General features: G+C 45.4%; 1 protein-coding gene across 1 annotated transcript; it reads left to right on the top strand.

Annotated features, from left to right (window-relative positions):
* Positions 1–356: 356 nt before the first annotated feature.
* On the top strand, positions 357–27,534 carry lats2 (large tumor suppressor kinase 2). The gene is made up of 9 exons (XM_076747379.1): positions 357–543; positions 5,507–6,248; positions 16,492–16,624; positions 17,329–18,917; positions 20,016–20,243; positions 20,441–20,795; positions 20,923–21,105; positions 21,527–21,633; positions 22,987–27,534. Exons 2-9 carry the CDS (start codon positions 5,883–5,885, stop codon positions 23,542–23,544), a joined length of 3,519 nt encoding a protein of 1,172 aa, XP_076603494.1. The 5' UTR covers positions 357–543; positions 5,507–5,882; the 3' UTR covers positions 23,545–27,534.
* Positions 27,535–27,698: the final 164 nt, after the last annotated feature.

Below are 27,698 nucleotides of genomic sequence, written 5' to 3'. Positions count from 1 at the left end.
ATCAGTGTTTCAAAAATGGTAGTATTCTGTATTGTCACGGACTACAAAACGCACAACCAGATGTTAATTCCGATGTTAGCTAGCAAGCAAATAACAGGCACAGTTGCAATATTTCCTAGAAAGTTTTGACAGTTTGCTTTTTACTGACTCCCACTATCGGGATCACATTCACCGAAACATGACTTCTCAGATACGCAGGTCGCTACAAACCAATAGCTGCCTCTCTTTCAATGTAAGCCACCGAGTGAGGCATGGCTTTAATAGACGATCTTCGGGTCCGTGCTGACGTGCGTCGGTCCGTCACGTGACCTGTGGAATGTTAACAATGCAGCGAGTGTCCAACTTTGTGCTGCATTTCTGATCCTGCTTGGAGTCTGGGGAGAAAATGGAGGCACATTTCATCATATTTACCCACTTCCTCCGTCTTCACTGAGCTCCTCGGCTCTCTCTACGCGCTCTCTAACCGAGAAAGGGACTTTAAAAGTTGTCGTTTAACGGGATTTACTCTCCAATCTGAGTTATTCTTGCGACTTCTATCACATGGTAAGTTGAGACTTACTTTTTTGGGGAGGGGAGTGGTGCTGTGATTTATTTCCACGACTTGTTGCTGAGGAAAAAGTTCCGTCACGAGTGTGTTAATTAAAGTGAGGGCTAAAGACAAGAGGACGTTCTTTCCTCTCACTGTGAGCAACAGGACGAGCTGAGGTCTTTCTGCACAGGAATGTTCTGGTGTTGCTCCGCAGCCCCCAGCCTCAGCCTGGGAAGGCCCCAGGACGTTAAAACAGGGGCCCCAGCCTCAAACTGGAAACCACGCACAGCATTCAGGAACGAGCTCTGGCACAAAGGTGGAAATTCGACAGGATGGTCTCTCTACTGTTTTCAAGGGTTTGCAGTTATGCTGATATTCCCGAGTTTTTGCTGCATACCCCAACTTAAGGATCTGTAAGGGGCCCAAATTCCATGCTGGGGTCCACTGAGTTATAGTAGAGGGGATCCAGGGGCTATCCAGCTCAATGAGATGTTGTCTGCCCTCATTCCAGTGTTTTGGTGGAGTTTCACCTTATGCACAAGTCTATAATAATTGTGACCTGTGTTTAAAAGCGAGCTGTAAAGAGACATAAATGTCTCCAAACTGTCTCTGGAACGATTGTGTCATTTACATTTTTCACAGATAGCACAGTGGGAGAACAGCATCTGAGTCAGTCTGGATAACTCGTGGGTATAGAGGGGAAAAAGTGGAAATAATGCTCAACATGTATGCAGATCTTTTTTTTTTCTGTCTGTCTGCTGTTTTCACTCCAGTCCAAGCCTAATGGCTGGAATAGTTTGGCACTGATGCAGCCATGTGTTCCATTCAGGTGTGCTGCCACTGCACTCAAACACACCCTCTCGCTCTGTTTGACACACTCTCACTGTATTTAAATGCCAGCAGTTTTTGGTCTGATCAGTTCAGGTGTTTGATTTTTTCAGATCTCGCCAGACAGCAGGGATACCCACCTTTTATTTAGATGCTTCATGTTCCCGTCAGTGTGTTTCCTAAGGTGGAGGTCACATTTTTAGACAATTAGACCCATTATACTTAGGTTAAGGTGCTGCAGCAGTGTGTTGTCAGCGCTGAGGCATCTGTCAGAGACGACCCACAGGGATGACTGCAGGGGGAGGCCACCAGCGGACTGCAGTCAGATGCTGTCTGATGTTGGCTGTGGCCATTTAAGCTTGTGCTGTGTGTTTTATTGTACAGCAGCAGGTAACCAGGAAAATAAACAAGCAAGCTGGGTGACAAAATGGCAAAGAAGCGTGGTGATATCTGGGATGAGACAGCCGCTGGGTGCAGCTGGATGTAAACGCTGGCTGTGGTGCCTGAGCTGTGCCGAGGCCTGGGTTCAATCTGATGTGCCTGTGCGTCTGTTTCTGGAGGGCAGTGAACATCACAGACTGTCTGTGGTCGGAGTGTCTGTCTGCTGTCACCTGGAGATTTTATGCAGGATGTTTTGAATGTTGAAGTCGGGTTTGCTTCTTTTCTGTTAAACCGGGCTCAGATTACAGAGTCTCTACCAGTCTGCCTGTACTGAAATGCACTCAAACATAAGGAGAAATGTCAGTTTATACACTGGAGAAATGAATGATCACATTACTTGAGCTTTCTGTTAGTCACTGACAGCCTTGTCTCTCTCTCTCTCTCTCTCTCTCTCTCCCCCACCACCCCCCCACCCCCCCTCCCCTCATACAGACACATGCACTCTCTCTCAACTGCAGCGAGTGTTCCCTTTGTACACATACAATGTGTCTTGAACGATATGTTCACTTTTCCCTCACCTCAGCCGTCTGTCAAACCTGGAGTTTACACCAACCTCACAGTGGCCATGTAGGATGTTCTGCTCTTTCCTCCTCCTCCATAATTTCCCAAATATACAAGAGACACTCCGTCAAACCTATCAAAGGGGTCGGATATTATCTGAGCAGCACTTATAAAGGGATCTTTCTTCCCATTTTATCCCCAGTATATTGTCAGAAGGGTCAAATTTGGTCTTTTTGGGGAAAATCAAGAAAAAAAACTTGCACCCCCCCTAAGCATTAAAATTCTCTGTATAACAAACTCATCAAGAAGATACACATAGAAGAGATTCTTTCAGCTATTTAAAACCAAAGAAATCCAAGGAAAACAGTTTTTATTTCCAAACAGCTTGTTTCTCCTCTTCACGTCAGTGCAGTTGTCCCGGGGCCAGTGTCTAGTGGTTATCAGAGGAACTGCATGTTAAAGTGATTGACATTGGCTTTCGTTTGAGCTGCTGAAGATTATTTCACTTGTTTGCGTGTTTCATGGAGTTTTTGAAGTGTTTCCGTCATATTTTTATGGTGTGTTTGTTATTGTTTCGACCAGCTTGGAGATTTGTTTTAATCTATTTTACAGAAATTAACATTTTAAGTATCAGACTAAATGGCACATTCAAATTTCTTTCTTCAGTGTAAAAGTTTTGTGGCATCAAGTGTGAATATTTCTGTGAAACTGAACATTTCAGTCCATTTCAGGTCCAGTTCAGCAGGGATGAGCTTAGCTGTGTGCTGATGAAGGTTGGGCTTTAGGATGGAGGTGTTCTATGTGCTTGTGGCTGTGTGTGTGAGTGGTTTGCAGTGTCTTTGCACATTTTTTCTGGTACATGTTTTTACCTTTGGACCTGGCCCAGCAGCCTCCTAAAGCCTGTTTCCAGACATAGATCATTCATAATTCTTGCGTTTTGCTTTATTTTGTTCAGCATAGACTGTCCCATGATTCAACGGTGGTATGAGTTTACTTGTAGTTACTTGTGGAATGGAATGCTCATTGGTCAGACGTGGCGCCAAAAGCATCGCAGGAATGGAGGCAAGAGATCCCAGAGATGGGGCAACATTTATGCAGCTTGGCCCACTTGGCCCCGCCCTACCCCACCACCCACCAAAACAACAAAAAAAAAACATGTTTTTGTCTATACAAAGTTTTATCTGTCCAAACAGTGAGCGCTGTGTCCTTCTCAGAAATGGCCCAAAGAGATGAAGTCTGCCAGGGAGGAGGTGGGTGGGGGTGCCACGATCCCAGTTCTGCTCTGCATCTACTGCAGAGTACAAAGCTCTGCGCAGTGCGCTAGAGATCATTATCATCTTTTTGGTATCTATAGACAGAGTATAACGACTTGGTAAATGTCTGCAAAATCACATGAAATAGTCCAAGACTTCTGATTTCAGAGCTTCGGTGTCTGGAGAAAGTTTGGATTGACTGAGACTTTGTGCCACCGGGATGACTGACATGAACCTTCTCTGTACGTCCTCCAAACATAGCCATGAATACATTTTAAAGCTGATTGAACACGGCCTGTCTTCGTGCCTGCGCTACGCGAGCACGCCAGAAGTGTGAAAGGTGTTTCCATAAAACAAATAAGAGATTTGGTGGAGGAAACGCCTTCGGCTCATTCATTATTTTCTTGTGTCAGGATAATTGTCGCCCAAATAATCTGCCAATCCGACTTTTTGAAATGCAACCAGATCAATTAAAGCTTGATTGCTTAACAGAATGGTTGGAATAGCAGACAGGTTTTTAAAACCCACAGCCGTGTTGAAACCTGCCAGAATGGGATTGTGTCTGGCAGTTCTTCCATGTAGGTAACAAACCAGATTGGTATCTGGAGAGCAGACACCACCTGCCAGCCAAACACAAATCCTCTCTGGCTGAGGGAGAAGTTTTAGGGGACGGGATACCAAGCTGCCTCTTATGGGATACCACGCTGCCTCTCAGTCTCAGGGTCTTCCGTGGAGAGCTGTTACTCGGCTATCACTGCTATCATCAGATCAGATGCCTTGGTTTATGACCCGTAAAACTAAGTCTTCATTCCCATCATTTGGACTCATAATTCTAACCAAATACAACGCGTGCCTCAGCATTTGCTGCAAATTTAGTGTTTATTGCCCTTAATATAATTGCTGCCTGTCCTCTCATCCACTCAATTTAACGCAGCACAAACCTAACTAACACTTAAGTGTTTAACACCACATGAGGCTCCTTACAGGAACATGCATTTATTCCACACGTCATCCCATCTACCCTGGAGGAGTAGTGCGGTCGTGGCACAATGTGGAGTATGTTTCTTTAGACGAGACTGTGAAATGGTGCTAAATGTCTGATCACAGGGGAGCATCACAGGCAGAGGGGCTGACGCAGGGTGGGCCGCTGACTTGTAGTGACCCCACGCTGGAGCTCTGAGCTCTCACAGGGGTGTTTACCGGTGACCACGCAGCAGAAGTATGCAACGACGGGGGTTGACTTTTGCGACCGCAGCTATGCATTGATGGGGTGCGGGGGGCGCCAGGTGATGTTTTGTGACCCCTTGCATTCCTGAATTCTGCACTAGGTATGCACCGACTGCTTATGATGGATGGAACTTCCAGGTTACACCAAACTGGTCCCATGTGATGTTTGTCACATTCTGGAACCGAAAGTCAAGATGATTAAGGCTGATATCAGGCTGACAACAGCTGATCATCTACCTCTGGTGTGAGGCCACAGAAAATATGTATGACCCCTTCAGGGAAATGGGGGGTTTTTTTTGTATTTCTGCACATTTATTCTTTCAGTTCATCACATGCTGCTGCATCAGGTTACTGGGATGAAAATGAAACTGAAAATCTAATCTTTAAATGATGTTTACACGAACTTTAAACCATGCTATCCATCTTTATTCACATTGTTATTCTATACATTGCTACAATGCAGCGGCAGTATGAACATGTATGTGTTAAATGCAGCTCAACCCTTCCATCACAGCAGACTGTTTGGGACCATTTGTGTCCTTTTCCACCTTTTGCAAGGTCCATTCTGACATTTCTGGTTCACTTCTACGTGCAGTGTTTGGTGCAACCTTTCTGCGCTCAAGATATAAATTGCCCGGTGCTTGCTTTAAATTTAGAAAATAAGAAAAGCATGAACACTATGCATGACCACAGTCTCCATGCTCTAACTCCATCCCTTCCTCCACAGGCGAAGATTGGCGGCATCATGGTTTGGCTGCGCAGTGCCCTCGTGACTGGCTGTGTTTCCTGGAATAAGCTGGAACCTGAGCCTTGAAAACCACACCATGGAATGCCTGTAGTACCACACTTCACCTTCATCCACCCCATCAGCATCAGCGGGATTCACAAACTCAAAGAGAGAGACAAACACATAACGGACCCAGAGGACAACTCCCAAATCTGTGCCTGCGATCTTTGCTCCTGGAGACTCCTTATCTATTTAGGTCAGCCAGGAAGGGGATCTTTTGGAGGGTGGACCAGAGTGTGTGTGTGTGTGTTTGTTTGTGTGTGTGCGTGTGTGTGTTTCCCTTTTAGAGTAGGTGCCTGCCCTGGGCACTGAGGCCATGAGGCCCAAGACTTTCCCAGCTACACCATATGTGGGCAACACACGCCAGAGGCTTCAGGAGATCAAGGAGGGTCTGAAGCAGCCGGCCAAACTGGTGAGCCAAGCCCTGCACGGGGGCACCTCCCGGACAGAGGGCGGCAGAGGGGCCGACTGCAAGAGCGGGAAAGACACAGCCAGCCGACAACAGCAGCTCCGACCCCCGCAGAAGTTCAATAACTACCAGAATGCCTTGCGAGAAATCCGCAAGTCCCTCATGCCCTTTGCCAACGAGCCGGGCCCATCCTCCAATTCAGGACACCCCGCGGGCGCCGGGGAGGTCAACCGGCAGATGCTTCAGGACCTGGTCAACGCTGGCTGTGACCAGGTTAGTCACAGAGAGTGTGTGAGCGTGCATGTGTCTGCAGCTGAGAACGTGCACTGTCCCTACACTGCTTATATCAAGCTAACCATCCCTTTGATACCTGTAGTTTTATACATTCCTTGCAGGCAGTGTTGTAAGTCAGTGGGTTAGGCTGCTTCACGCTAATATTAACATAATTTTGAACTGGTATACCACAAAAACTACATCCCAACTGCATCTATGAACCCTTAAGATTTCCAGGAAGCAATTGAGACGCCTGGCAGGGTTAATGGATGTCGCTTAAGTGCACCCTCCATTCAAACAAACACTAGTAACATGCAGGAGTCATAACAAATTAGATTAAGTTACCATTCATCATTGTCAATATGCTATTGTCACATTTAAGTGCTGCAGGGTATTTGACACAATGTATTTTTACACCCCTGCTATATGAGCATGAGACATGTACAGGAAGTAGAGACAGAGTTGTAGTGTGTGTTAATACACTGTATGAATATGTCAGTGTTGTGTGTGTCTTGGCAGAGTGTTGCTCTGTTGCTGTAAAAGCCACTTCAGCGAGATGCTGAGGCCGCTCTGCCTCCTTCAGTCAGGAATTTTTAATGAAAGCAGTCAGGAGTGCCGTACACTCTTAGATGCAGTACAATACAAGTCTTCCCTGCCAAATGTACGGTGCTGTGGTTATGTAACGCCGGCCTGAGCGCTGAAATGTTGAAATATCAGGTGGGTTTCCCAACTGGGCCTTTTGGCGTTCTCTCCCTCCATCCCACTGGAGGAATGCGAGAGCGCCATCGAACGTCTCAGGAGAAGAGTGTTTCCGTAGGAAGTGAGGGCCCCCCGTCCGCTCAGAGCTCACGGTGTAAAGGCGTCATGTGGATGCTGTTAATCAGAGGTCACTTCACTTCAGTTGACATCAAACTCGTCCGTATTTACAGCTCAGTAAGTTAGTTAGCTTTTGTCAGTTTTTTTGCGACAGTGTACTAATAGAAGATGAAATAGGGACAAGAAAGTCCAGTTTGAAAACATGTTAAATGCGTGACGCAACGCAGATTTGTGTTTATCTGTATGTTTGTCCTCAGGGCTACTGTCACGCTGACTGTGCACTCATTACTGCATGCTCAGTCTGACCAGCAAGTATTCTCTTTTCAGTCATGCTATTCACCATCTTTCTCTTCGGGAACTGTTGAGAAGTCTTGGAAATGTTCTTAAATGAAGTGAATGAGGCAGGGATGAGAAATTCAATTGGGGAGTCTAAATCACATGATTTCTTGGTCCAGTTCAGTTTTGGTACACCATTGGTTAAAGGGCCGGAGGACAGCCCTGTGATGGAGCTCGGCATGTGAAGAATGCTCAGCTCGGGCCTAAGCACAGAAGTACGGAGAAATCCTCCCCGCTCCAGGGAGGCCATGAGGCGGCCCCCGCAGGGAGAAGCCGTGGGGCCGAACCAAATCGATTTCAGCTCATCACAGCCAGAAACCTGCTGTTTCCTCTGCTCTGCATCGTGTTTCCCCGTGTTACATGTGACAGTTTGTGCCTTTAAGGTCCTCCGTAGTCAGACTGCAGGACTGACGGAGTGATTTGCTCATCAGCACTTCAGCAAGCTGGCAGTCAGGTTTCAGGTTCCCGATCTTGATGGCTGTAATTTAGTCATGATTTAGATTTGTCATTTTGATTCTAAATCTGATGTAGAAACTTGTGTGATCTTCATTAACAGGTAGTTTTAGTAGCAGTGGTGGAAAGTAAGAAGTACATTTCTGTTTTTAAGTTCTGTATTTAATACAATTTTGAGGTACTTGTACTTCACTGGAGTGTTTCCATTTGACCCTCTTTATACTACTACTTCATTTCAGAGGGAAATATTGTAGTTTTTCCTAAAACTAAGCTAAATGAAGTGATAGTTGTTACCGTTCAGATTAAGATTTCTCATCAGAAACATGTGATAGGCTTATAAAATACAGTGCATTGTTACAGATTAAACCAGTGGCTGGGCCCCTGGTCACGTTTCAGATGTCTATGAGCTGTTAGCAGTTCCACCGAAGAGACGTTTCCCCTCTGTGCTCATCAGATGGTTTCATTTAGATCAGTGTTTGAAGCCAGAAGAGTTCATGTTATCCAGTATTTCACACAAAGAAATCAAAAAAGAAGCAGAACTTTCTTCTTTTTTTTTCCACTCCCATTAATCACCTCATGACTGCTCGGGGTTACAGCTTACAACAGTTGGGACACTGTTTAAAACGGAAATAAAAGCAGAATGCAGTCATTTACAAACTAACTGTGTTTATAGCAACAGATTCACAAAGTGTCCCTGAGTCCATGCAGTAATATCCTTTATCCAGTCATGTGTTCACAAAGTGGTGAACCTCTCTCCATCCTCGCTTGTGATCGACTGAGCCTTTCCAGGATGCCCCTTTCATAGCCAATCATGATACTATCACCTGTTACCAATGAACCTGTTTACCTGTGGAATGTTCCAAACAGGTGTTTTTGGATCATTCCACATCTTTCCCAGTCTTTAGTTGCTCCTGTCCCAACTTGTTTGAAACATGTTGCTGCATCAAATTTAGAATAAGCAGATATTTACAAAAATCACTGAAGCTGATGAGATCAAACATTAAATATATTGTCTTTGTACTGCTTTCAATTGAGTGTATGTCAGAAAGCAGATGATCATATTCTGTTTGATTTATGTTTTACACAGCGTCCCAACATTATCGGAACCAGGGTTTTATAGATATACTTTGAATGGGTCCACTGGACTAAAGTGCCAGACTGTAGGTATATAGAGTATTTAAAACTAGCTTAAACCTGACCAGCTAAAACAACACAATGCTACTCATACATTGATCCATCAGTTAATGATATACTAACATCATCATGTATCAGTCACAGGGGCCGTTCTTCCTCAGGATCAGTACCTTTACTCTTTATTATTTCAAGTAAGTTTCACTGATAATGGCTCTGTACTTTCACTGAAGTAAGCTTCTGAATGAAGGACTGCGATGGAGTACTTTTAGATTGTTGTACTTCTTCCACCGCTGTTAAGTGATTCCTTGTAGGAATTGAGTCGTTCAGGCGGAGGTATGAAAATGAAGTTATGTTTAGTTCCACTGTGCGTAACGTTCAGGGAAAAGTTGTCAGTCACGATCACTCCCGAAACTGTCCGGAGCAGCTCGGTGTAGACGTCACTGTGTCAGACAGGCTCCTGATTGGCTGCCTGTCACAGCAGCTGAGTGAACTGCGAACACATGGTGACATTGTTTTAGTGTTAAAATGGAAAGATTTCAGATGAGTATCTTTTACTGACTCTGAAGTCATGAGAGTGTACAGAGGGACATGTTTTATGAGGAAACAAGCTTTGAAAGGGCTTCATTTATGAGGTACTGTGTTCCATTTTCACTCGAAACTATTGTTGACACTGCCTGTACAAACCGTGAGTCACAGCCATCAATACTGAACATTGCGAACTGTTGTGCTCTGGGTATGGCAGCAGAGCGTGGAAGGTCATTTTGGACTCTGATGCTCCTCCAGTGCATTTCGAACGCCTGTCGAGGATTAAAGAAGAAGCTTGTAGGCTACAATGGCAGCCATTTCCTCAGCTAGTTGTCCTCTATTGCTGCCACCATTGTAAATGGCCCAGAGCAGTGCGGGCCCAGTCAATACAAACAGGAAGTGAACATTCAATGGCAGCAGGGTGGAACAGTTCCTTCTGCTGCAGTCGAGTCACCACCCAACATGTCGCCTCTCCTTCCCCCTGTCTCTAGTCTGTCAGACTCTGTCCTGCAGCGTCTGTGTCCCCCTGTCCCTCTGTAGATATGTGTATGTGTTTGTTCCGGTCCTGTTGGGAACACACACTGGGAGTAATTGATTTGATTCATTCATGTTAAAACAGTGATTGATGGAGTAAATTTAAACTTTGGTCCTCTGACTGATCGACACCTGGAGTCATTTCTCAAAAACTCTGCATAAATTGGCCAACTGACTGCCCACTGTCACAGTGCACACATGGTCTATGGATGCATGAGAGGAAATAGTCAGTAGTAGTTAAGTCAGTAGTCTGGGTTTCTACTCCGAACAACACCACTGAAAGACGAGCCAAACAAACTGTGAATAAAGTGCCGCCTATTGCACTGATTTCAGAATAGTTGAGGATGTGTCTGATCAGATGTTTTCTTGACTTTACTCTGATATTGTGGGAGAAGTAAGGAACAGGTGGAGATGAAGCAGTAAGAAGAACCTGCCTTGAGTGGCTCTAATCACTGATTGAGTTTCCCAAACAGCCAATCAGAGAGCTCTCTCTGGACTACCTCTGATTCTAATCCGACATGTTGAGTAGAGGCTGCTGTATGTCTTAACACACCTCTTGGCCTCTTCCTCATCATCTGCACACACGCTTGTACTCATGTTTGAGTGTGTCATTTTGCCTTTGCGAATTCCAAAGCCACCATGGCTCCTGTAGATCAGCTGCTTTGTCCCTGAACACCCCTCACCTAATTTCTCCTTCACCTCTTCTGGAGGCAGCCTTATTTTTTCAGGCCAGCTGTTATCAGCTGCCCTCGTCTTCCTCCTCCTATTCGTCTCTCCCATCCTCTCCAGCTGCAAATTACAGAGCAATGTGACTTGTTACATAATCACTTTTTTTTTTTTTTTTTTTTTAAAGGAGGAAATGTTTTGGAGGGGGAGCGAGGGTGGGGTGGGGGGGGGGTGAGGGTGGCATGCCACGCGTCGAGATGACAGGGAAAGAAAGGAAATGAAGAGAAGGAGTGGTCCGCTGAGCGCTTTCCTTCCCATAACCTCTCAGCCGTCGTCACAGACCTTCTACTGTACATACAGGACAAACGGCGGCCGGGCGGGATTCCGGTGCACGCTGAGCATATTAAAGCCTCCGACGTGAGAGCAAGCAAACACTGCAGTGTTTATGTAATGATGAGGCCAACAGGACGTGACTTGGAAGCGGCGTATGTGTTAGTGTTTATGGTTTGTATGTTGGGGCAGAGGACGTGGCTTTCCTCGGCTCACACTCTAATGATTTGTAAGTAAGGCGTAACCTCGCCTAAGCATTGCAGTACACTCACTCTGTCTGCAGAGGAGCTTTATGCGCAATACTGCCATGGGTGAGGAAGAGGAGGGAGGACGGCGCGTTATATGGCTGTCTGTGTGGAAATCGCGCATGGACGTCCCTCTTGGCATGTCCATCCATCTGGACTCTGCTGCTGAACGTCCTCCATATGGCTTTGATTTGCAGGGTCCCATGCTAGAGTGTGCTTCAGAACTGGGTCAAAGAGACAACGAATATCAAAAAACACTCCACTGTGTGTGTGTGTGTGTGTGTGTCTGTGAGCAACTCAGTCTGTGTTCATGCTCGTTGTGTCTATCAGAGCACTGTGTGTGTGTGTGTGTGTGTGTGTGTGTGTGTGTGTGTGTGTGTGTGTGTGTGGAGTTTGTAGGCTGGTGATTATGCGTTTGGGATAACTCGGCGGCTTGCGGCCCGCGACCATTATGACAAGGGTACAAATGTGGCCTGGATATTTTGGACAGAGAGAGGCAGAGATAGAGGAACACTATCCAGAATGCAAATAGCTTGAATTCCTGCTTCCTGGGCTGAGGAATGTGAGCGAGGAACATCTGTCGCCATGACAGCCGGGGTCACCAGGCCCGCCTCCACCCAGTGCGCGCGCACACACACAGACACACACACAGACACAGGCACACACAGACATATGATCCGAGAGATAAAAATCAGAGTGTTGCTGTGTTTTGATGGTTCAGTGTATCTGTCAGCTTTAGTGTAACTCTCTGTCTCAGGACTGTTTAATGTGGGCTTTGAAACTTAAATATTTTCTACGCTCTCGTCTTCTGTGGCTCTCATCGTTATCAGTCAGACTGCGCTTTTCTTTCTCTTATTTCACATTTTCTGTGTTCAGCACAGAGAAGTGAAGTACATCGATATTCCTGCTGCCCCGTCTGCTGCACAGCCGGTCTGTTGCACATTGAAGAAGGCAACTGAAGGACTGGTTGTTAAAGAGTGGCAGCTCTTTGTCCCTGCGTTAACTGTTCCTTTATCTCATGTTGGATGCTAATTGTGTGTCCAGTATTTTCATATCATCTCTTTTCTCAGACTTATAAAACTTGAATGTAGTCTTAAGTTTGATCTGTACTACGTAGTAATATGCAGACATTTATTGTCTTGTGTTCTCTTAAATTAATTCTACATTCCCTTTTCATTCTTTACACAGCAATTTCTTTTTGCGTGTGAGTTATTATTCCCATCAGAACAGTTGTTGTGGCTCACCCCTCTCTATTCACCCCACCTTTGACCTTCCACAGCGGCTGTCCAGACCAGCTTAAACACTTCTGCCTTGTTCATACTACATACTACTGCCAAAAATACTACATTCATTCACGTACAACGTGGCCGTACTGTATTTGCCATTAAAGCAAACTGCAGTTAGAAAGAAAAGGCCATGGATGAGCGGCAGGAGGAAAGGAAACGAGGTAGAAAGGCTGAGCGAGGACATAATGTGACATTACTGGGAGGCTCTGGCAGCCAGCACTCTCTACTGGCTACACAGGAATGCAACTGACACACACATACACGTACACACAGGAAACAAAGTATAAACAGTGGTGTGTGTGTGTGTGTGTGTGTGTGTGTGTGTGTGTGTGTGTGTGTGTGTGTGGATGGTCAGTAGGCTCAGGCACATAGCTATGTACTGTATGTGTGTGTGACCATGCAGTGGAAGCGAATGAAAGCAGACGTGTCCGCGTGTATTTATACGTACAATATAGACGCACTGTGATGGACACCGCGCACACACACATGCGTGTGCGTGACAGAAGGCACAGAAAGAGTGTGGCCTTGGCATTTCCTGGCTTTGAGAGCTGGCTGTGCCCACAGTTGCTGCGTGGTCGCGCTTTTAAAGCATTTATGTTTGATTTCGTTTTCTGGCAACAAGTGAAGCGGCCCAGTGTGTGTGAGAAACGGCAGGCAGAAGGGGCACAAAATGGCTGCACAGGGATAAAACGTCTCTCCTCAGCTCTTCTTCTACTTCCTTGTTCTCCTTGTAGTAATTGTTTTGAAGCTGGTTATAAAATGTCTCAATGACATGTGCTAATATTAGGTATGAGCCAAGCAGGTACATTCAAACTGCCACTACAGTTCAGTCAACACCCCTCTGAAACAGACTCAACAAAAACAAAGATTAGAACCTTGATGAAGGGAGCCTTTTTATTGCAGGACTCTTGTATTGGAGCACATTCATATTTGCGAGGTGTACCTCATAAGTGAGTGTAAAAGGTTTGCAGTGCAGTGACGGTCCAGTCGTAAGTTCCTCCAAAAAACGGAAAAAAGTGCAGCAGAGAAAATGAATGAAAGGCAGATGAAAAAGTGGGTTGAATTGCTTTGAAAGCAGCTAAAGGTGCTGCACATTGAAGATAGTAAAAATTTAAGAGCAGGAATAATATGCTCAGTTCTCGAGCTTCTTGTAAGAAATCTTGGCAAGATTAGTCTCAATGTACTGCAGCTGTTTAATGCTCTTTTGGGAAGAGCGGTAGAGGGCCATCACGGTAGCCCCTAAATGATTATGCATATGTTATAATGGTGGAAGAGCACCAGGTTTTTCATATTTATGGAGTAAAACTACTCTGATATGCTTAGATATGCTCAGTATTCAGTTATTGACTGTTGGCATACACTTGCTATGATGTGAAGTTACTCAAGGAATCAGCTAAATGGTTACAAAATCAAATAAAATGACAAATTATAATAAAATGTAGTAATAAATACACATGGATGTAGGTTTTACATCTACGGCCCCCTCAGTAGTAGTTCAGCATTGCTGTAATGTCATTTAATGAGTAAAGCAAGGATTTCATTCTGTCAGGATTCAGTTCAGGGGTTCAGTTCTTGCTGTGGCCCCCCGTGGCCCTATGAGTGACTGAGCAATGAAAGCCACCTAATGTCATCTGTGAAAGACAGAAGAGCGTCATCTGAGGCTGCTGTTCCTGCGTGCGGCCAGCGGGGGCGCCTCAAAGCCAGCTGCGTCAGGGCGGCCGAGCAGAGGTCTGAGTTGAAATGTCTTTGCAGTGAGGTCATATGCCATTGGAGGGGATTTCCTCATGTGCGTGTGGGTCGCTCAGTTGGAAAGGCAAAGACAGATCCTCTGTTTATCTTACACTCTGCAGCCCTGTTTGTTTACATGTTTACCATTGTGAAAGAGACAGGAAGGCGGTTGTTCATCATCTCGTTCGCTGACCACACCAGCTGAAGGAATTTTGATTGGCAGGTGGGGTCGGATCACCTCCGTGTAGCACACAGCCTATACAGGACATGGTGCTTTGGGTAAATGCTGTTATTAGAGAGGATTTTACTCATATAGATGTTACCCCACAGGCGATAAAAGAAGGCAAACTGAACATTTTGGACAAACTTTGGCTGCACGGTCAGCACAGTGACTGACGTACATGCACAGCCTCGGACAGCTCATCCCTCTACAGGACATCACACAGCAGATTACCTCCCGTGCTGCTTCACTATGATGACCTGCTACTTGTAACATTCTCGAGCAGTGTTGCAGACGCTCTGTTATGACTTAAGTCTATGAAACTGTCAGCTTGGCCTTTGTTTCCCTTTTTTATTGTCCTGATTTAGATCCCAACATTAACTATAAATCAAAACCACAATTGGAGACTTGTCTTGCTGCAGCCTCAGCATGTGCGTCGATGTCTTGGTCTGAGCTGAACAGCTTTTAAGATCGCCTGCTTTGAATTAAGACAAAGCCAAAGGAATGGTTGGCACTGTTTAATAAGAGGCCATCAATGCAATGAGAGGAATTCTCTGCATGTTTCCTCCTTCACATTTTTCGCTGCTGTGTCTCAGTCATGAATTACACGGCGGCCGATGAGTAGAAAATGCCAAAGTGGTTAACCAGCATTTTTCACATAGGTGACCTACATACCTCTGGGCTTTTAGAGTGGCCCACCTGTTGGGGCCGGGGATGAGCTCCCCCAGTATGATCAAAGAGGGAGATAAGTCAGGGGGCAGATACTTCAATGAAATGCCATTTTACCTGAAGAGTGAGGGAAAATGCAGCCAACGTGATGCATAGGTGTTAGAGAGAGATTGAAAATATAACATGATCTCTCTTTTATTATAAGTGTTTTTAGTGTCTTACGCAAACTGTATCAACTTGACATTAATAATTTTGGTGGTGCATCATCAATGGCTGCCAAACAAGAATGTCTTTAAAGCAACATGTTGCCAAATTCCCCTGATCTTTTCCACTATGTCAGTGTGTATTTGCTTTTCTCCTGCGTTTGGCATAAATCAGCCTGTGCTTTGAATTACATTAACACAGTTTCCTCACGTTAACTGTGCTGAAGATAAAGGTCATGATGGTTACTGCAATAGACAATCAATCTGTTGATTCTGTAATCACACTGACATGAAAAAGTTTTGAGCTGGAAAGGAAGAATGCATGTAAAATACCACAGTATGCTTTGGGAAACGGTGCTTAGTGATGTCGAGTTTGTGCAATTAGAGTTAAATGTGCTGAGACTGGTAGAAATAGCAGTATAGTCTGTTAAAGGGAGCTCTTTCTGGTCATTCCCAGTGAAGCTTGTCTGCTGCCGCCACACAGGACCCCACCCTGCTGCTAAGCTACAACTTCATATGAAATAATTGCCTCTATTACAAATTTTCATGCAGTGGTATGATAATTTTCTTGGCTCAGAGTTCTCTTTGAATGCTGACTAAGGATCTGTTCACTCATTTCAGTTTGTCAAGTTTCACTTGATTTTTTTTAAAGGTATTTCTTAACAACAGAAAAAAAAATTCATTATAAAACAACACAGGAAGTCGCTGGTATGTAACCTCGAGAAGAGAGGATGCAGGTGCTTGGGCACCTACTGTGCTGATGTGTGTGTTTTTTCTGTCGGCTGTATGGACACCTTCAAGGCAAAATATCTGCTTGTGTTAAGTTGTATGATTTGGTGCAATTAATCGCAGATACCTGCAGCAAGCTTATGTTTAGTTTCCTTGTGTTTTTGTGTGTGTGTGAGTATGAAAAGCAGACACTGATCTGTAGTGTTTAATTACACCTTAAAGGGTTCCTGAATTCATTCACAATTTTAGGCTATTTATGTGGGCAAGGTTTTTGCCAAACAACTTTTGTTTAGAGAATATTAAACATTTCAAAACATCAACTTGTGTTCTTGTATGAAAAACCCTCTTTGTTTTTTGTGTGCTTCACAGGAGATGGCAGTGCGGGCGCTGAAGCAGACAGGAAGTAGGAACATCGAAGCAGCCTTAGAGTACATCAGCAAAATGGGTTACCTTGACCCTCGCAATGAGCTAATTGTCCGTGTCATCAAGCAGACTTCACCAGGTACGTACTGTGCAAACTCAATCAGTTGACTTTGGCCAGAGGATTTATTTCCCCTCAAGATATTTACAACTGTCATTCTAATAGAGTTGGGACGCTGTGTGAAACATAAATAAAACAGAATGTCATCATTTGCTTATCCTTTTTGACTTATTTTCCATTGAAAGCAGTACAAAGACAATACATTTAATGTTTGACCTCGTCCGCTTCATTGATTTTTGCAAATATCTGCTTAATCTGAATTAGATGCAGCAACATGTTTCAAACAAGTCAGGACAGTAGCAACTAAAGACTGGGAAAGATGTGGAATGCTCCAAAAACACCTGTTTGGAACATTCCACAGGTAAACCGGTTCATTGGTTACAGGTGATAGTATCATGATTGGGTATGAAAGGGGCATCCTGGAAAGACTCAGTCGGTCACAGGCAAGGATGGAGTGAGGTTCACCACCACCGCACACATGATTGGATGAAGGATGTTACTACATGGGCTCAGGAACACTTTTTAAAACTTGCTCGTAAACACTAGCTAGTTTGCTAATGATGCTTTCTGTTTTTATTAATGATTTAAACAGCGTCCAAACTTTTTTCGAATCAAGGTTGTATTTACTGTATGTGCTCATTGATCGAGTGTTCTGTTCCAAAATGTTAGATCACATTGCTAAATTTGCTTGATATATTGAGTAATTTTACTTCTTGTCCCTTCAGGAAAAACTGGCATGCCAACCTCAATGGACCACCGGCCTGCATTAGAGGCTTCAGGTGAGGCAGGTGCCATGCCTCCGTACCACCAGATGGGGGCTATGTATGAGGGATCAGCTGGATACGGCCCTGAGGGTGAGATGCCCAGACCCTACATGGGCGCTCCTCCTGTGATTAACTACATGATGCCCCCATCTGGTGCAGCACAGGGCCCTGCCATGGGAAACCCAATGGGTCGACCTCCTAGTATGGGCACTTATCCAGCAGTGATGGCCACCCAGAGCAACCCAGGCAATACCATGTACCCTCCAGGGGCCCAGCAGAAGGGCTACCCTGGTAGTATGGAGCAGCACGGGCCCATGATGAGCTACAATGTCCCTGGCCAGCCTCTGCAGCTCCAGCCTCAGCCACCAGGGGGCCCTGTCCCAGGCCCCCACTATGACTATGGTCATGCCAGGCCACACATGATGGAGCCTACAGGCTATGGAGTCAAGAGGACCGCCTCCTTCCAGAACAAGATGGCACCGCCGCCCATGTCACCCCCAGACAACTACGTTAACATCCAGGGGAAAGGGGCCATGGGTCAGAACGGTCCAGGAGGGGGAGGGGGAGGGTACCCTGCTAACCTGTACCTGCCCCCTCATTCCCACCCACGGCAGGCCAGCCCCACTTCCCACCAGGTTCACATGATGTCCCGCTCCCCAGGTGGGGTGGCAGCCATGGGCCCTGACTTCTCCGATATACCCCAGGGCTTGATGACACCATCCAGGGCCAGCCTCAACCTGGACCTGTATGAACACCACTGGCCAGGGCCCCCAGGTCCTGAAGGGGCTCCTCCAGCTAGGCAACCCCAACCCCAGGGCCCATTTAGGGGGGAGGTGCGTGTACCCAGCAGAACCAACTCCTTCAACAGTCGCTCTGCTGGACCCAATGGTGTGCGGCCAACAATGACTGCACCCCCCACAGCTGGCAAACAGGACCCCTCCTTGGGCGCTCCAAACACCATCACGGCTGTAACGTCCCCACCCATCCAGCAGCCTGTCAAGAGTATTCGTGTGATGAGGCCAGAACCCAAGACGGCTGTGGGACCGTGTCACCCCAGCTGGATGACTGCTCAGGCCCAGGACGCAGGTGAGCCTCTGGCCTACATGGCAGAGGAACCCTACTCCCTTGAGCCTGCTCAGGAGCCACGCTGCCCACCACCACCTTACCCCAAAAACCTGCTCATGTCTGGTGAGCCAGGGGCCCTGGAAGCAGCCGGAGCCATGTGTGGAGCTCAGGACCTCAGCAACACTGCTGCCAGAAGCACACATGGTGGCAGTGGAGGGAGCGGAAAGGCCGAGGAGAACCAGCAGGTGAAAGAGAAGACAAAAATGGGCAAGGGAGAAAAAACAGTGAAAGACAAGAAGCAGATCCAGACGTCACCTGTTCCGGTGAGGAAGAATGGACGTGATGAGGAGAAGAGAGAGTCACGCATCAAGACCTACTCACCTTTCGCTTTCAAGTTCTACATGGAGCAGCACATAGAGAATGTGATGAAGACCTACCAGCAGAAACTGAACCGCAGGCTTCAGCTGGAGCAAGAGATGTCCAAGGTAAGACAGCCAGACATTAAACTGCTCTGTCTTTTAAACAGTTGCTGAATCATCTTAATAAGAGACAGAAAGCAACAAGATTGCCTCATGGTGAAGATGATGGTGAGCTTGAGCCCACTCCAGCAATGCTGTCTGTGATGATGCTATACTATGCCTTGCATGTCCTGTAATTTGTGTCAGTGTTGATATTCTATGGAGCTTTTTGAATAACCTCATTTAAACCTTTGGCTTCACAGTGGTTTCACATGTTGTGTTGGGTATACTGACATTATTGCAGATCATTTTCCAATAAAAAGAGACTTACAGCATGCTTGAGGTCCATTCTTGTGGAAAACCAGACTAGCATGTTTATTTATGTCAAACTTAGATTACGTAAGTACTGACCACTTTGCAAGCAGCAACATTTTTTGTATTGATAAAAACGGCCAAGTTTACATTATTATGTGGTGCTTTTCAGCAGAGCAGACATCCATCAGTTTTCAGACATCCTGGAGTGCATTAACTGAATAAATGTGAACAAATGAATAATAGCAGCAAATTGTTTTCTGTGAAGATGATCCTGTCTCAAAGCTTTGGGTCTTTATGTTGATAACCAATAAAGAAACTTGCCGACATGCTTTAAAAAATGGTCAGGAGTAATGTGAAAGCATTTGTCTGTATATGAGATGAGAATGATAATGGGTTGTACTGAGATTTGATGGTAAATAAGTTGTCATCCGAAGAATTCTTTCTCAGGACTTTGTTACAGACAACATCACCTTTGTCCTGGAATGAGAAGTCAGTGAGTTCACCTTTGTGTTTGCATGAGCTTGACCTGAGTCATGACTTTGGCCTCTGGCCTTTTGACCTTCTTTAAAGTGATTGACATTTTTAGATGAGAAAAAATACCACAGCTAGGCCCTGACAGTTAGGTAACAGAATTAGTTCAATTTGACAGCAGAGGTCAGGGCGCTGGGTGTAGCTCATGTTTGTAGGTCATTAATAATCAGAACTGAAAAATAAACTTATTTCCATTGTTTCTGAGACTGCTTTTGAAAGGGCTGTGGAGTCATTGTTTATTCCTCACCAACTTTCTTTAACCCCTGTCCTCCTGTCCAGGCCGGCCTATCGGAAGCAGAGCAAGAACAGATGAGGAAGATGCTGAACCAGAAAGAGTCCAACTACAACAGGCTACGCCGTGCCAAAATGGACAAATCCATGTTTGTCAAAATCAAGACATTGGGCATAGGTGCCTTTGGTGAAGTGTGTCTTACGCGTAAGGTGGACACTGGTGCACTTTATGCCATGAAAACACTGCGCAAGAAAGATGTCCTCAACCGCAACCAGGTGATTTTCTACATACATACATACATTGCTGTTGACACAGTGCGCAGTATCACTGTTTTGAATAAGTCTCAGACTGAGGCCTATGCATTTACACCATTTGAAAAAGACATTGTACTCTGGTGGATATTATGTCTTCTATTTCAGTTGATGATGACGTTATGCAAACTTAGTTGAAACGAGCGCTGTCTTTGGTGCAGGTGGCCCATGTTAAAGCAGAGCGCGACATCCTGGCGGAGGCAGACAACGAGTGGGTGGTGCGTCTCTACTACTCCTTTCAGGACCGTGACAGCCTCTACTTCGTGATGGACTACATCCCCGGAGGAGACATGATGAGCCTGCTCATCCGAATGGGCGTCTTCCCTGAACCTCTGGCACGCTTCTACGTGGCAGAGCTGACACTGGCCATCGAGAGCGTCCACAAGATGGGCTTCATCCACCGAGACATCAAGCCCGACAACATCCTCATTGACCTGGATGGACACATCAAGCTGACGGACTTCGGACTGTGCACGGGCTTCCGCTGGACTCACAACTCCAAGTACTACCAGAAAGGTGGGATACTTTGTGGTGATGGTTCAGTGTTCTACTTGTGCTACATGTCAAAAATATCCAGGCAGTGTGTCGCTGTGTGTCTTCTGTGTGGAGTTTAATAACATTGTTCCCTGTCTTCTGTCTCCAGGGAGTCACATCAGACAGGACAGCATGGAGCCCAGCGACTTCTGGGACGATGTGTCGAACTGTCGCTGTGGCGACCGGCTGATGACACTGGAGCAGCGCGCCAACCGGCAGCATCAGCGCTGCCTGGCTCATTCGCTGGTGGGAACACCTAACTACATCGCACCAGAGGTGCTGCTGCGCAAAGGTGGGCGAGATATGATGGAGGATTGCCACACAACCTTTTATTTTAACCACCCAGACTTAAGAGTTTAGAGTTAGATGCTGCTTTGTGTTAAGCAGCAGCAAAGGCAGCCAATCAGCAGCATGTGTCACAGAGTCACTGTTTTGATTGGTTCATAGTTGGAAAGCGAGTACATCCTATAGCCAGCATGAACTGAGTCTTTGCATTTGCCACATCATAATATCAGCTCATGAATTGTTAGTCTGGCCGAGTGTCTTTAATTTGAAATTTGAATGTCAGAGTAAAGTAAATGATGTTTGACGCTTTTTCTGCCATTTCAAAATGTTTGTGACCAAAGTGTCCTTCTGCCAAAGGCATTTTGTTTCGTTTACTCTTATCCTGAAAGTGAGAGCAGATGAATCTGATATTTGTGTCTTGTGTGCAGGTTACACCCAGCTGTGTGACTGGTGGAGCGTGGGAGTGATCTTGTTTGAGATGCTGGTGGGACAGCCGCCCTTTCTGGCCCCAACACCTACTGAGACTCAGATCAAGGTCAGTGAAGAAGAAAAACATCCCCAGCTTTGATTTTTAAATGAAATTACTGACCAGTAAGTGAATGTCAGCCTGGTGTTCCTGGATCAGATCAGTCGCAGCAGGCCAGGTCAGTTAGACTCTGCCTCTTTCTGGGCAGCTCCCAGGTGTGAATGGGATTTCAGACATCATCTTTAGAGCGCATCATATTTGTTCAGTTTGTTTGGCCAGGTTAGAGCAAGGCCATTTTAATCAGGTGGCACCAAATATCAACACAGAGACAAACAAAAAATGCTGGAACAACAGACATGCAGTGTAGTTTGTCAGAAGTGAGGATGCAGTCAGAGCTGTCTGTGCAGCCTAGGAATTCATTGTTAGCAAATATAGTTACAGCAATACAAGTATACAGTGGTGTTTATCAGACAGCCTGCAGTTCAGCCATGCCATGTTGCTACTGATGGCACCGATTTTGTCATGTTGTTGCCATCTGCTGGACTGGACCAGTAGAGCTGGCACTGGCTCATAGTGTGGTACTGGATGGATGTGTCCTATGGGGCCACCATACTACACTACCACAAGGTCTACATCCAGCACAGTGTGTCCTGTGATACTGTGTCATATCACAAATGTTATACATAATTTGATATTTTATTTTTTAATAGCTACAGTTACTGAAACCATGAGAATTGCAAACAGGGATAGCCTCTCTTGTGAGGGTTCTTACTCACTCACTTACATTCAGACTTGTATGAACAACAGAGAGGGTGAATGAAACACAGGGGACATCATACTCAGCTAAAGTTACAGGAACTGGAAACACCTGTCAGGGCTGGCATAATGACAGACGAGCACAACTATGTCCAATAAATGAGCTGCTCCCTCTGTTAAAGGATCAGTTCAGCCAAAGCGTCAAAAAAAGAACATTCCCACTCTCCCTTGTGGCATCCAGCCATACAGATAGTTTTAGAATCACAAGGTGATGCTGGAATAATGAAACCCTAAACAGGTCAAATACAAGGAGTCAGAGCTGTAGTTGACACGAACACAAGGTCTACTCAGCAGCTGTCCTTGAGCTGCTGTCCTCAGCAGATAAAGTCAGCTGGAAAAAAATGTGAAAATGAAAGTTTTCAGAAACAAATGGAAATTCAAACATTTCCATTATCATGACAACTGGGTGAATGCCATCTGCGGACCATTATGGGATACATTCAGAAGCTCCGGAGCAGCTGCTGAGTGCTGAGATTGTACAATATTAGTGAACCAAGTCAAAGCTGTCGATGTGAATCCAACAAATTGATTATCCAAGTTCAACATCTGCATCTGACATTGCTGCCGCTGTGGTAAACTCATGTGTTGTGTCTCTCCCCACTGCAGGTCATTAACTGGGAAAGCACCCTGCAGGTGCCTGCCCAGGTCAAACTGAGCCCCGAAGCCGTGGACATTATTGGCCGTCTCTGCTGCTCCGCGGAGGACCGCCTGGGTGCCAATGGCGCCGGCGAGATCAAGGCTCACCCCTTCTTCACCCAGATGGACTTCTCCAGCAACCTGCGGCAGCAACCAGCCCCCTACCGGCCCAAGATCGCCCACCCGATGGACACATCCAACTTTGACCCCGTGGAGGAGGAGGGCGGCCCCGGGGCGTGGAGCGACAGCGGGGACAGCACCCGGGCCCTGGACATGCTCTGCTCCCCTCACGGGAAGCACCCAGAGCACGCTTTCTACGAGTTCACCTTCCGCAGATTCTTCGACGACAACGGCTGCCCCTTCCGCTACCCTAAGCCGCTTGAAGCCAGCGAGGTGACGCCAAGCATCACCGGAGCCACCTGCATGGGCCCAGACGAGGAGGACGAGCAAGAGGAGGAGGAGGAGGAAGACGAAGACGAAGAGGAGGAGGGAGAGCAGGGGGAGGGATGTGAGCCGGTGTACGTTTAGAGCTGCAGACTGACAGGCTTCCTGTGTCTGTTACTGCTGACTAATGCTCATCATTCAGCTCACGAGCCTCCCACCTGCCACCGCTCTTCTTCTGTGTCTGTCTGTGTGTGGAACTCCCCTGATCCGGGACCAAGAACCAACATTCTATACGTGACTGGCTGCATCAAGGGTGAAGCATATGCGGTTAGAAGACCAAGACTCAGAAACTGTACAGGTTGAAAGGAGATGGTTGATATTCTTGGAAATGTAATGACGTCTAGATGACAAGATTTCTAACTCGAGGACTGCTTCTGGTTCTTCCAGAGGTTTCTCGTCCCATTCCTCCTACCCTTGGTCTTACGGATGACTGAAACACCTCCACGGTGATCTTTTGACACAGGAGCTACTTCCTGTTCTACCTGAGCTGCTTTACACTCGAACATTGGACACGGCAATGTGAAGAGTGGAACCAGTTTACTCGTTGATTGCAGGGGCAGGGGGGCGGGCGGGCGGGGGCGGGGGAAGCTGAATAAGCAATACGCCTCTTTCACAGCTGCTGCAAAATAAGCTACAAACCCACACGCATGCATGTGCACACACTCACGCACACTTGTTCAGTACCGTGCTCAGTCATAAAGGGTGAAAAAGCCGTTGGTCTCTGCAGGTCGATTTCAGTGTCCGTATTGATGTTTCAGGAAGTTGGCTCTGACTAGATGGATGAAAAAATTCTCCCATATTCCTCTGACACATGTTCACTCACAGAGAAACAGCTGTCAAGTCCTGTGGTGTGAGAGAAAATGTGTCCCTTTGGGCAGCATTCAGATTTTATATATTTCTGTGTCTTCAGTTTCAAATTCTGCATGGTGTAGCAGATCAAATGAAAAAAAAAATGCAATCAAATTAACCAAACAAAATCATTTGGGTTGCTCCATCTGTCGTATGTATCCACAGCTGCCTCATTTTGTGCCAACATTAGTTCAGTGTCATGTTTTGTCCTTAAGATGGAGCCTTCTTCCCTCAGAGGTTGCTGTTACAAATATCCTTGCCTTCATAAAGTCCTTCAGGAAGAGTTGGATCAGATGAGAAATGTTCCTGCCATCAAATGCAACTTCTTATTTACTGGGAGGGGGGTGGGGGGGGCAGATTGCTAAGGTGTTAGCACCACACATAGTTCCCCCTGCTGTGTTTTAGGAAAAGAACTGATAAATAGAATGAAACCCAGCCTGATTCAAGAAAACCAGAGCCAGACCTGGACAGGCCTGAGCCTGTCGGGTTGGATGGTCTGAGGTGGTTTCTGACTGAGAATCCAAACTCTTACACACACACACACACACACACACACACACACACATACACACATTCACCAAGATGATGATGATGATTTTACAGCGATTTTTGCAAAGACCAGTCCCACAGTTGCATTGAAACTGAACCAGCCTTCTCTGTCTTCTGGAGGCAGTTATGGAAACTCAAAGCATCATGTTCTTACAACAGCAAACATGTGATAGTATGACGATGTGCAATACAAAAAAATACATTATATATAGTTTTCTAAACACTTAATATCCTTTTCAACGTTTAGTACTGAAATGTACAAATATATTGGTTTATATATATTTTCTCTTTTCAGTTACAACATGCTGCTTAATATTGTGGTTAATATTATTTACATTATTATTAGTAATTGTTATTACATGTGTTACCTTTTTGCTTTTGTTGTGGCTTAAAGGACCAGTGTGTAGGATTTAGTGGCATCTAGTGGTGAGGTTGCAGACTGCAACCAGCGCAATATCCCTTGACTCAACCCTCCCTTACCAAGCATGCAGGAGAACCTACGGTGGCTGCAACAGGCACTATCTGGAGCCAGTGTTTGGTCTGTAAGTCCTGGGCTACAATAGAAACATGGCCAACTCCACGGAAGAGGCCCCACTCACTCTGTAGATACAAAGAGCTCATTCTAATGTAACAAAAACACAATGGTTCTTACTTTCAGGTGATTATACACTGATGAAAACACACTTAAGCATATTCCATTTCAGCCATATTCTGCCAATAGATCCCACTGAATCTTACACACTGGTCCTCAAAATAAGTATTGCCAAGTGTGCTTGGGTTTTGAAAGTAATGAGCTGTGTGCCTTTCTAATTGAGTGTTGGAGCGCGTGTCGAAGGGGATGACCGTGATGATGACGATCAGTGTCTGCAGACCATCCACAGTAGACTCTTCGCCTTCTGCAGCCAGGCTGGTCCTGGGTGCAGGAGAGGAGGGTGTGCAGGGGTCTGGTTCAGGAATAGGTGGAGCAGAGGAGATCACATTTGGAGAGGAGGAGGAGTGAGGCAGGTTGGATTCAGGAAATGTAATTTAGAAAAAGAGTGAATAGCTTTCTCTATGTTACAAAACCGCAAATGGTTAAACTTCAACAAAGAGTTAGTGATTGGTACATTTTCTTTATTTATCCAAAATGACCACAAGTTTGAGTGTTGATTAACTCTGCCTTTTCCACAGACCTGTGCCATGTTCTGTGTTGGAGCTCTGCTGCACAGCAGACAACACTATCATCCAGTACCTTCTTGCTTATTGACAATCAGTAAACAGCGACTGTTCTGTGTCAAACCGAACTGTTTGGTCGATTCGTACCAAACCGTTCCGGTGGTGTTCTGAATTTGACTTCTTGACTGGGAATGCTAAAGTAGTCAGAACTTTTGATTCTCTGATGCATAAGTGGCAGAATGATGGCGAGCGTGTGGATTGGGTTTGTTACAGAAGAATTTTTTATTTTTATTTTTTTTTTTGCTTGACAATGTATTGAAAGTTTGTTTTTCTGTAAATGTGCCTTGTGTTCTAAAGAACAATCTTTAAAGATTGCCTTCTTATTATCATCTCTTTCACAGACCTCTTACCTGTTGTTATTCTTGATCTGGGGAAGCTGACTGAGCACGCTCTGTTTTACACACTGGCTTTGTTTACATGAACCAACAATCTTCTTCTTCTCCTCAGTAACCTGCAGTAAATAGAATTCGATAAGGCAGAAGATGAGGGAAACTGATGAGGTTTATAATCTGAAGTTATCTTTTCCCCTTAAAGTCACATGGAAATACCAAGTAATGGCATTTTTCTATAACTCAATGTGTTTCTGGTTGCAACATGTTGTTTTTGGAAAGGGAAACAAGGTTTTCACCATTGTACAATCTCAGGTTCATGTTTAAAATTATAAATCTGCTGTTTTTTTTTAAATTGAGATGGATCGTTCAGATTTTAAATTCCATATCACAGATTGGCAGATTGTTGCATAGATACACAAAAAGAGCTAATGTAATCTGATGCTGTTTGTCATTAATGTGTTTAATGGTGGCTTCAACTGGACTACAGCCAGTGTCCTGTATGTAAACATAGCCAGTGTCGCCTGCGAGCTGATCAGTGTTCCACAGAGCTGCACCAATGGATCAAGTGCCTTGCTCGAGAGCTCCATCATTGCGATGAAGGCAGACAGGGTGCTGCTCTTTCACTCTTCCCCATTCAGTTTTTCTTTGAGCTGGTCCAGATGTCTGCCCAGGCGTCCTTCCATTTCTCTAAAGCTCTCGTTGACTGCGTTGTCAATCCACAGCGACCGACTGCTTCGTGAAAAATAGCTTTATAAGGAGAGCCGCTGCTCTCTGCAGAGTGTGTGAGTTCCACAAAGTGTGTGAGGTGTTTCCTGGATGTGTTTTTGTTTTCTCTTTCTGAGGTTAGAGAGCGATAACTGACAATCTCTGACTGACTTGATATCCTCTGATCTGATTTCTTCGCGAGACTTACTTGTGTATCCTTTTCATTTTGTATTTTTACTCTAAGGAGCCTCTTGTTGTCTTTGATGCTCCTTAATGTATGATGCAATTCTGTTACTCTTGAATTTATATTTATACAGATATACATATTTTTTGTATCTTTTTCCCCTTTTTTCCAATTTCCCTCGTGCTAATGTTCAAAAATTCATGTCTACGCAGTATTATAGATAATGTAATGTGGACAGCTATCTCTTTTTTTACATTTTATGTATGAACTGAGAATTTGTAAAAATGCTTTCACAGTCTTTGTGTGTAAAATGTATGTATAAATTAAATTAACCAACTTGGACTGGTGCTTTATTTCAGTAAACTTTATTATCATTGGTCGCTGTTATTTTTAGGCCCATCATA

Source organism: Chaetodon auriga, chromosome 13, assembly GCF_051107435.1.
Source record: "Chaetodon auriga isolate fChaAug3 chromosome 13, fChaAug3.hap1, whole genome shotgun sequence".
Taxonomy (NCBI): domain Eukaryota; kingdom Metazoa; phylum Chordata; class Actinopteri; order Chaetodontiformes; family Chaetodontidae; genus Chaetodon; species Chaetodon auriga.
This window is presented reverse-complemented; position numbering and strand designations above follow the sequence as displayed.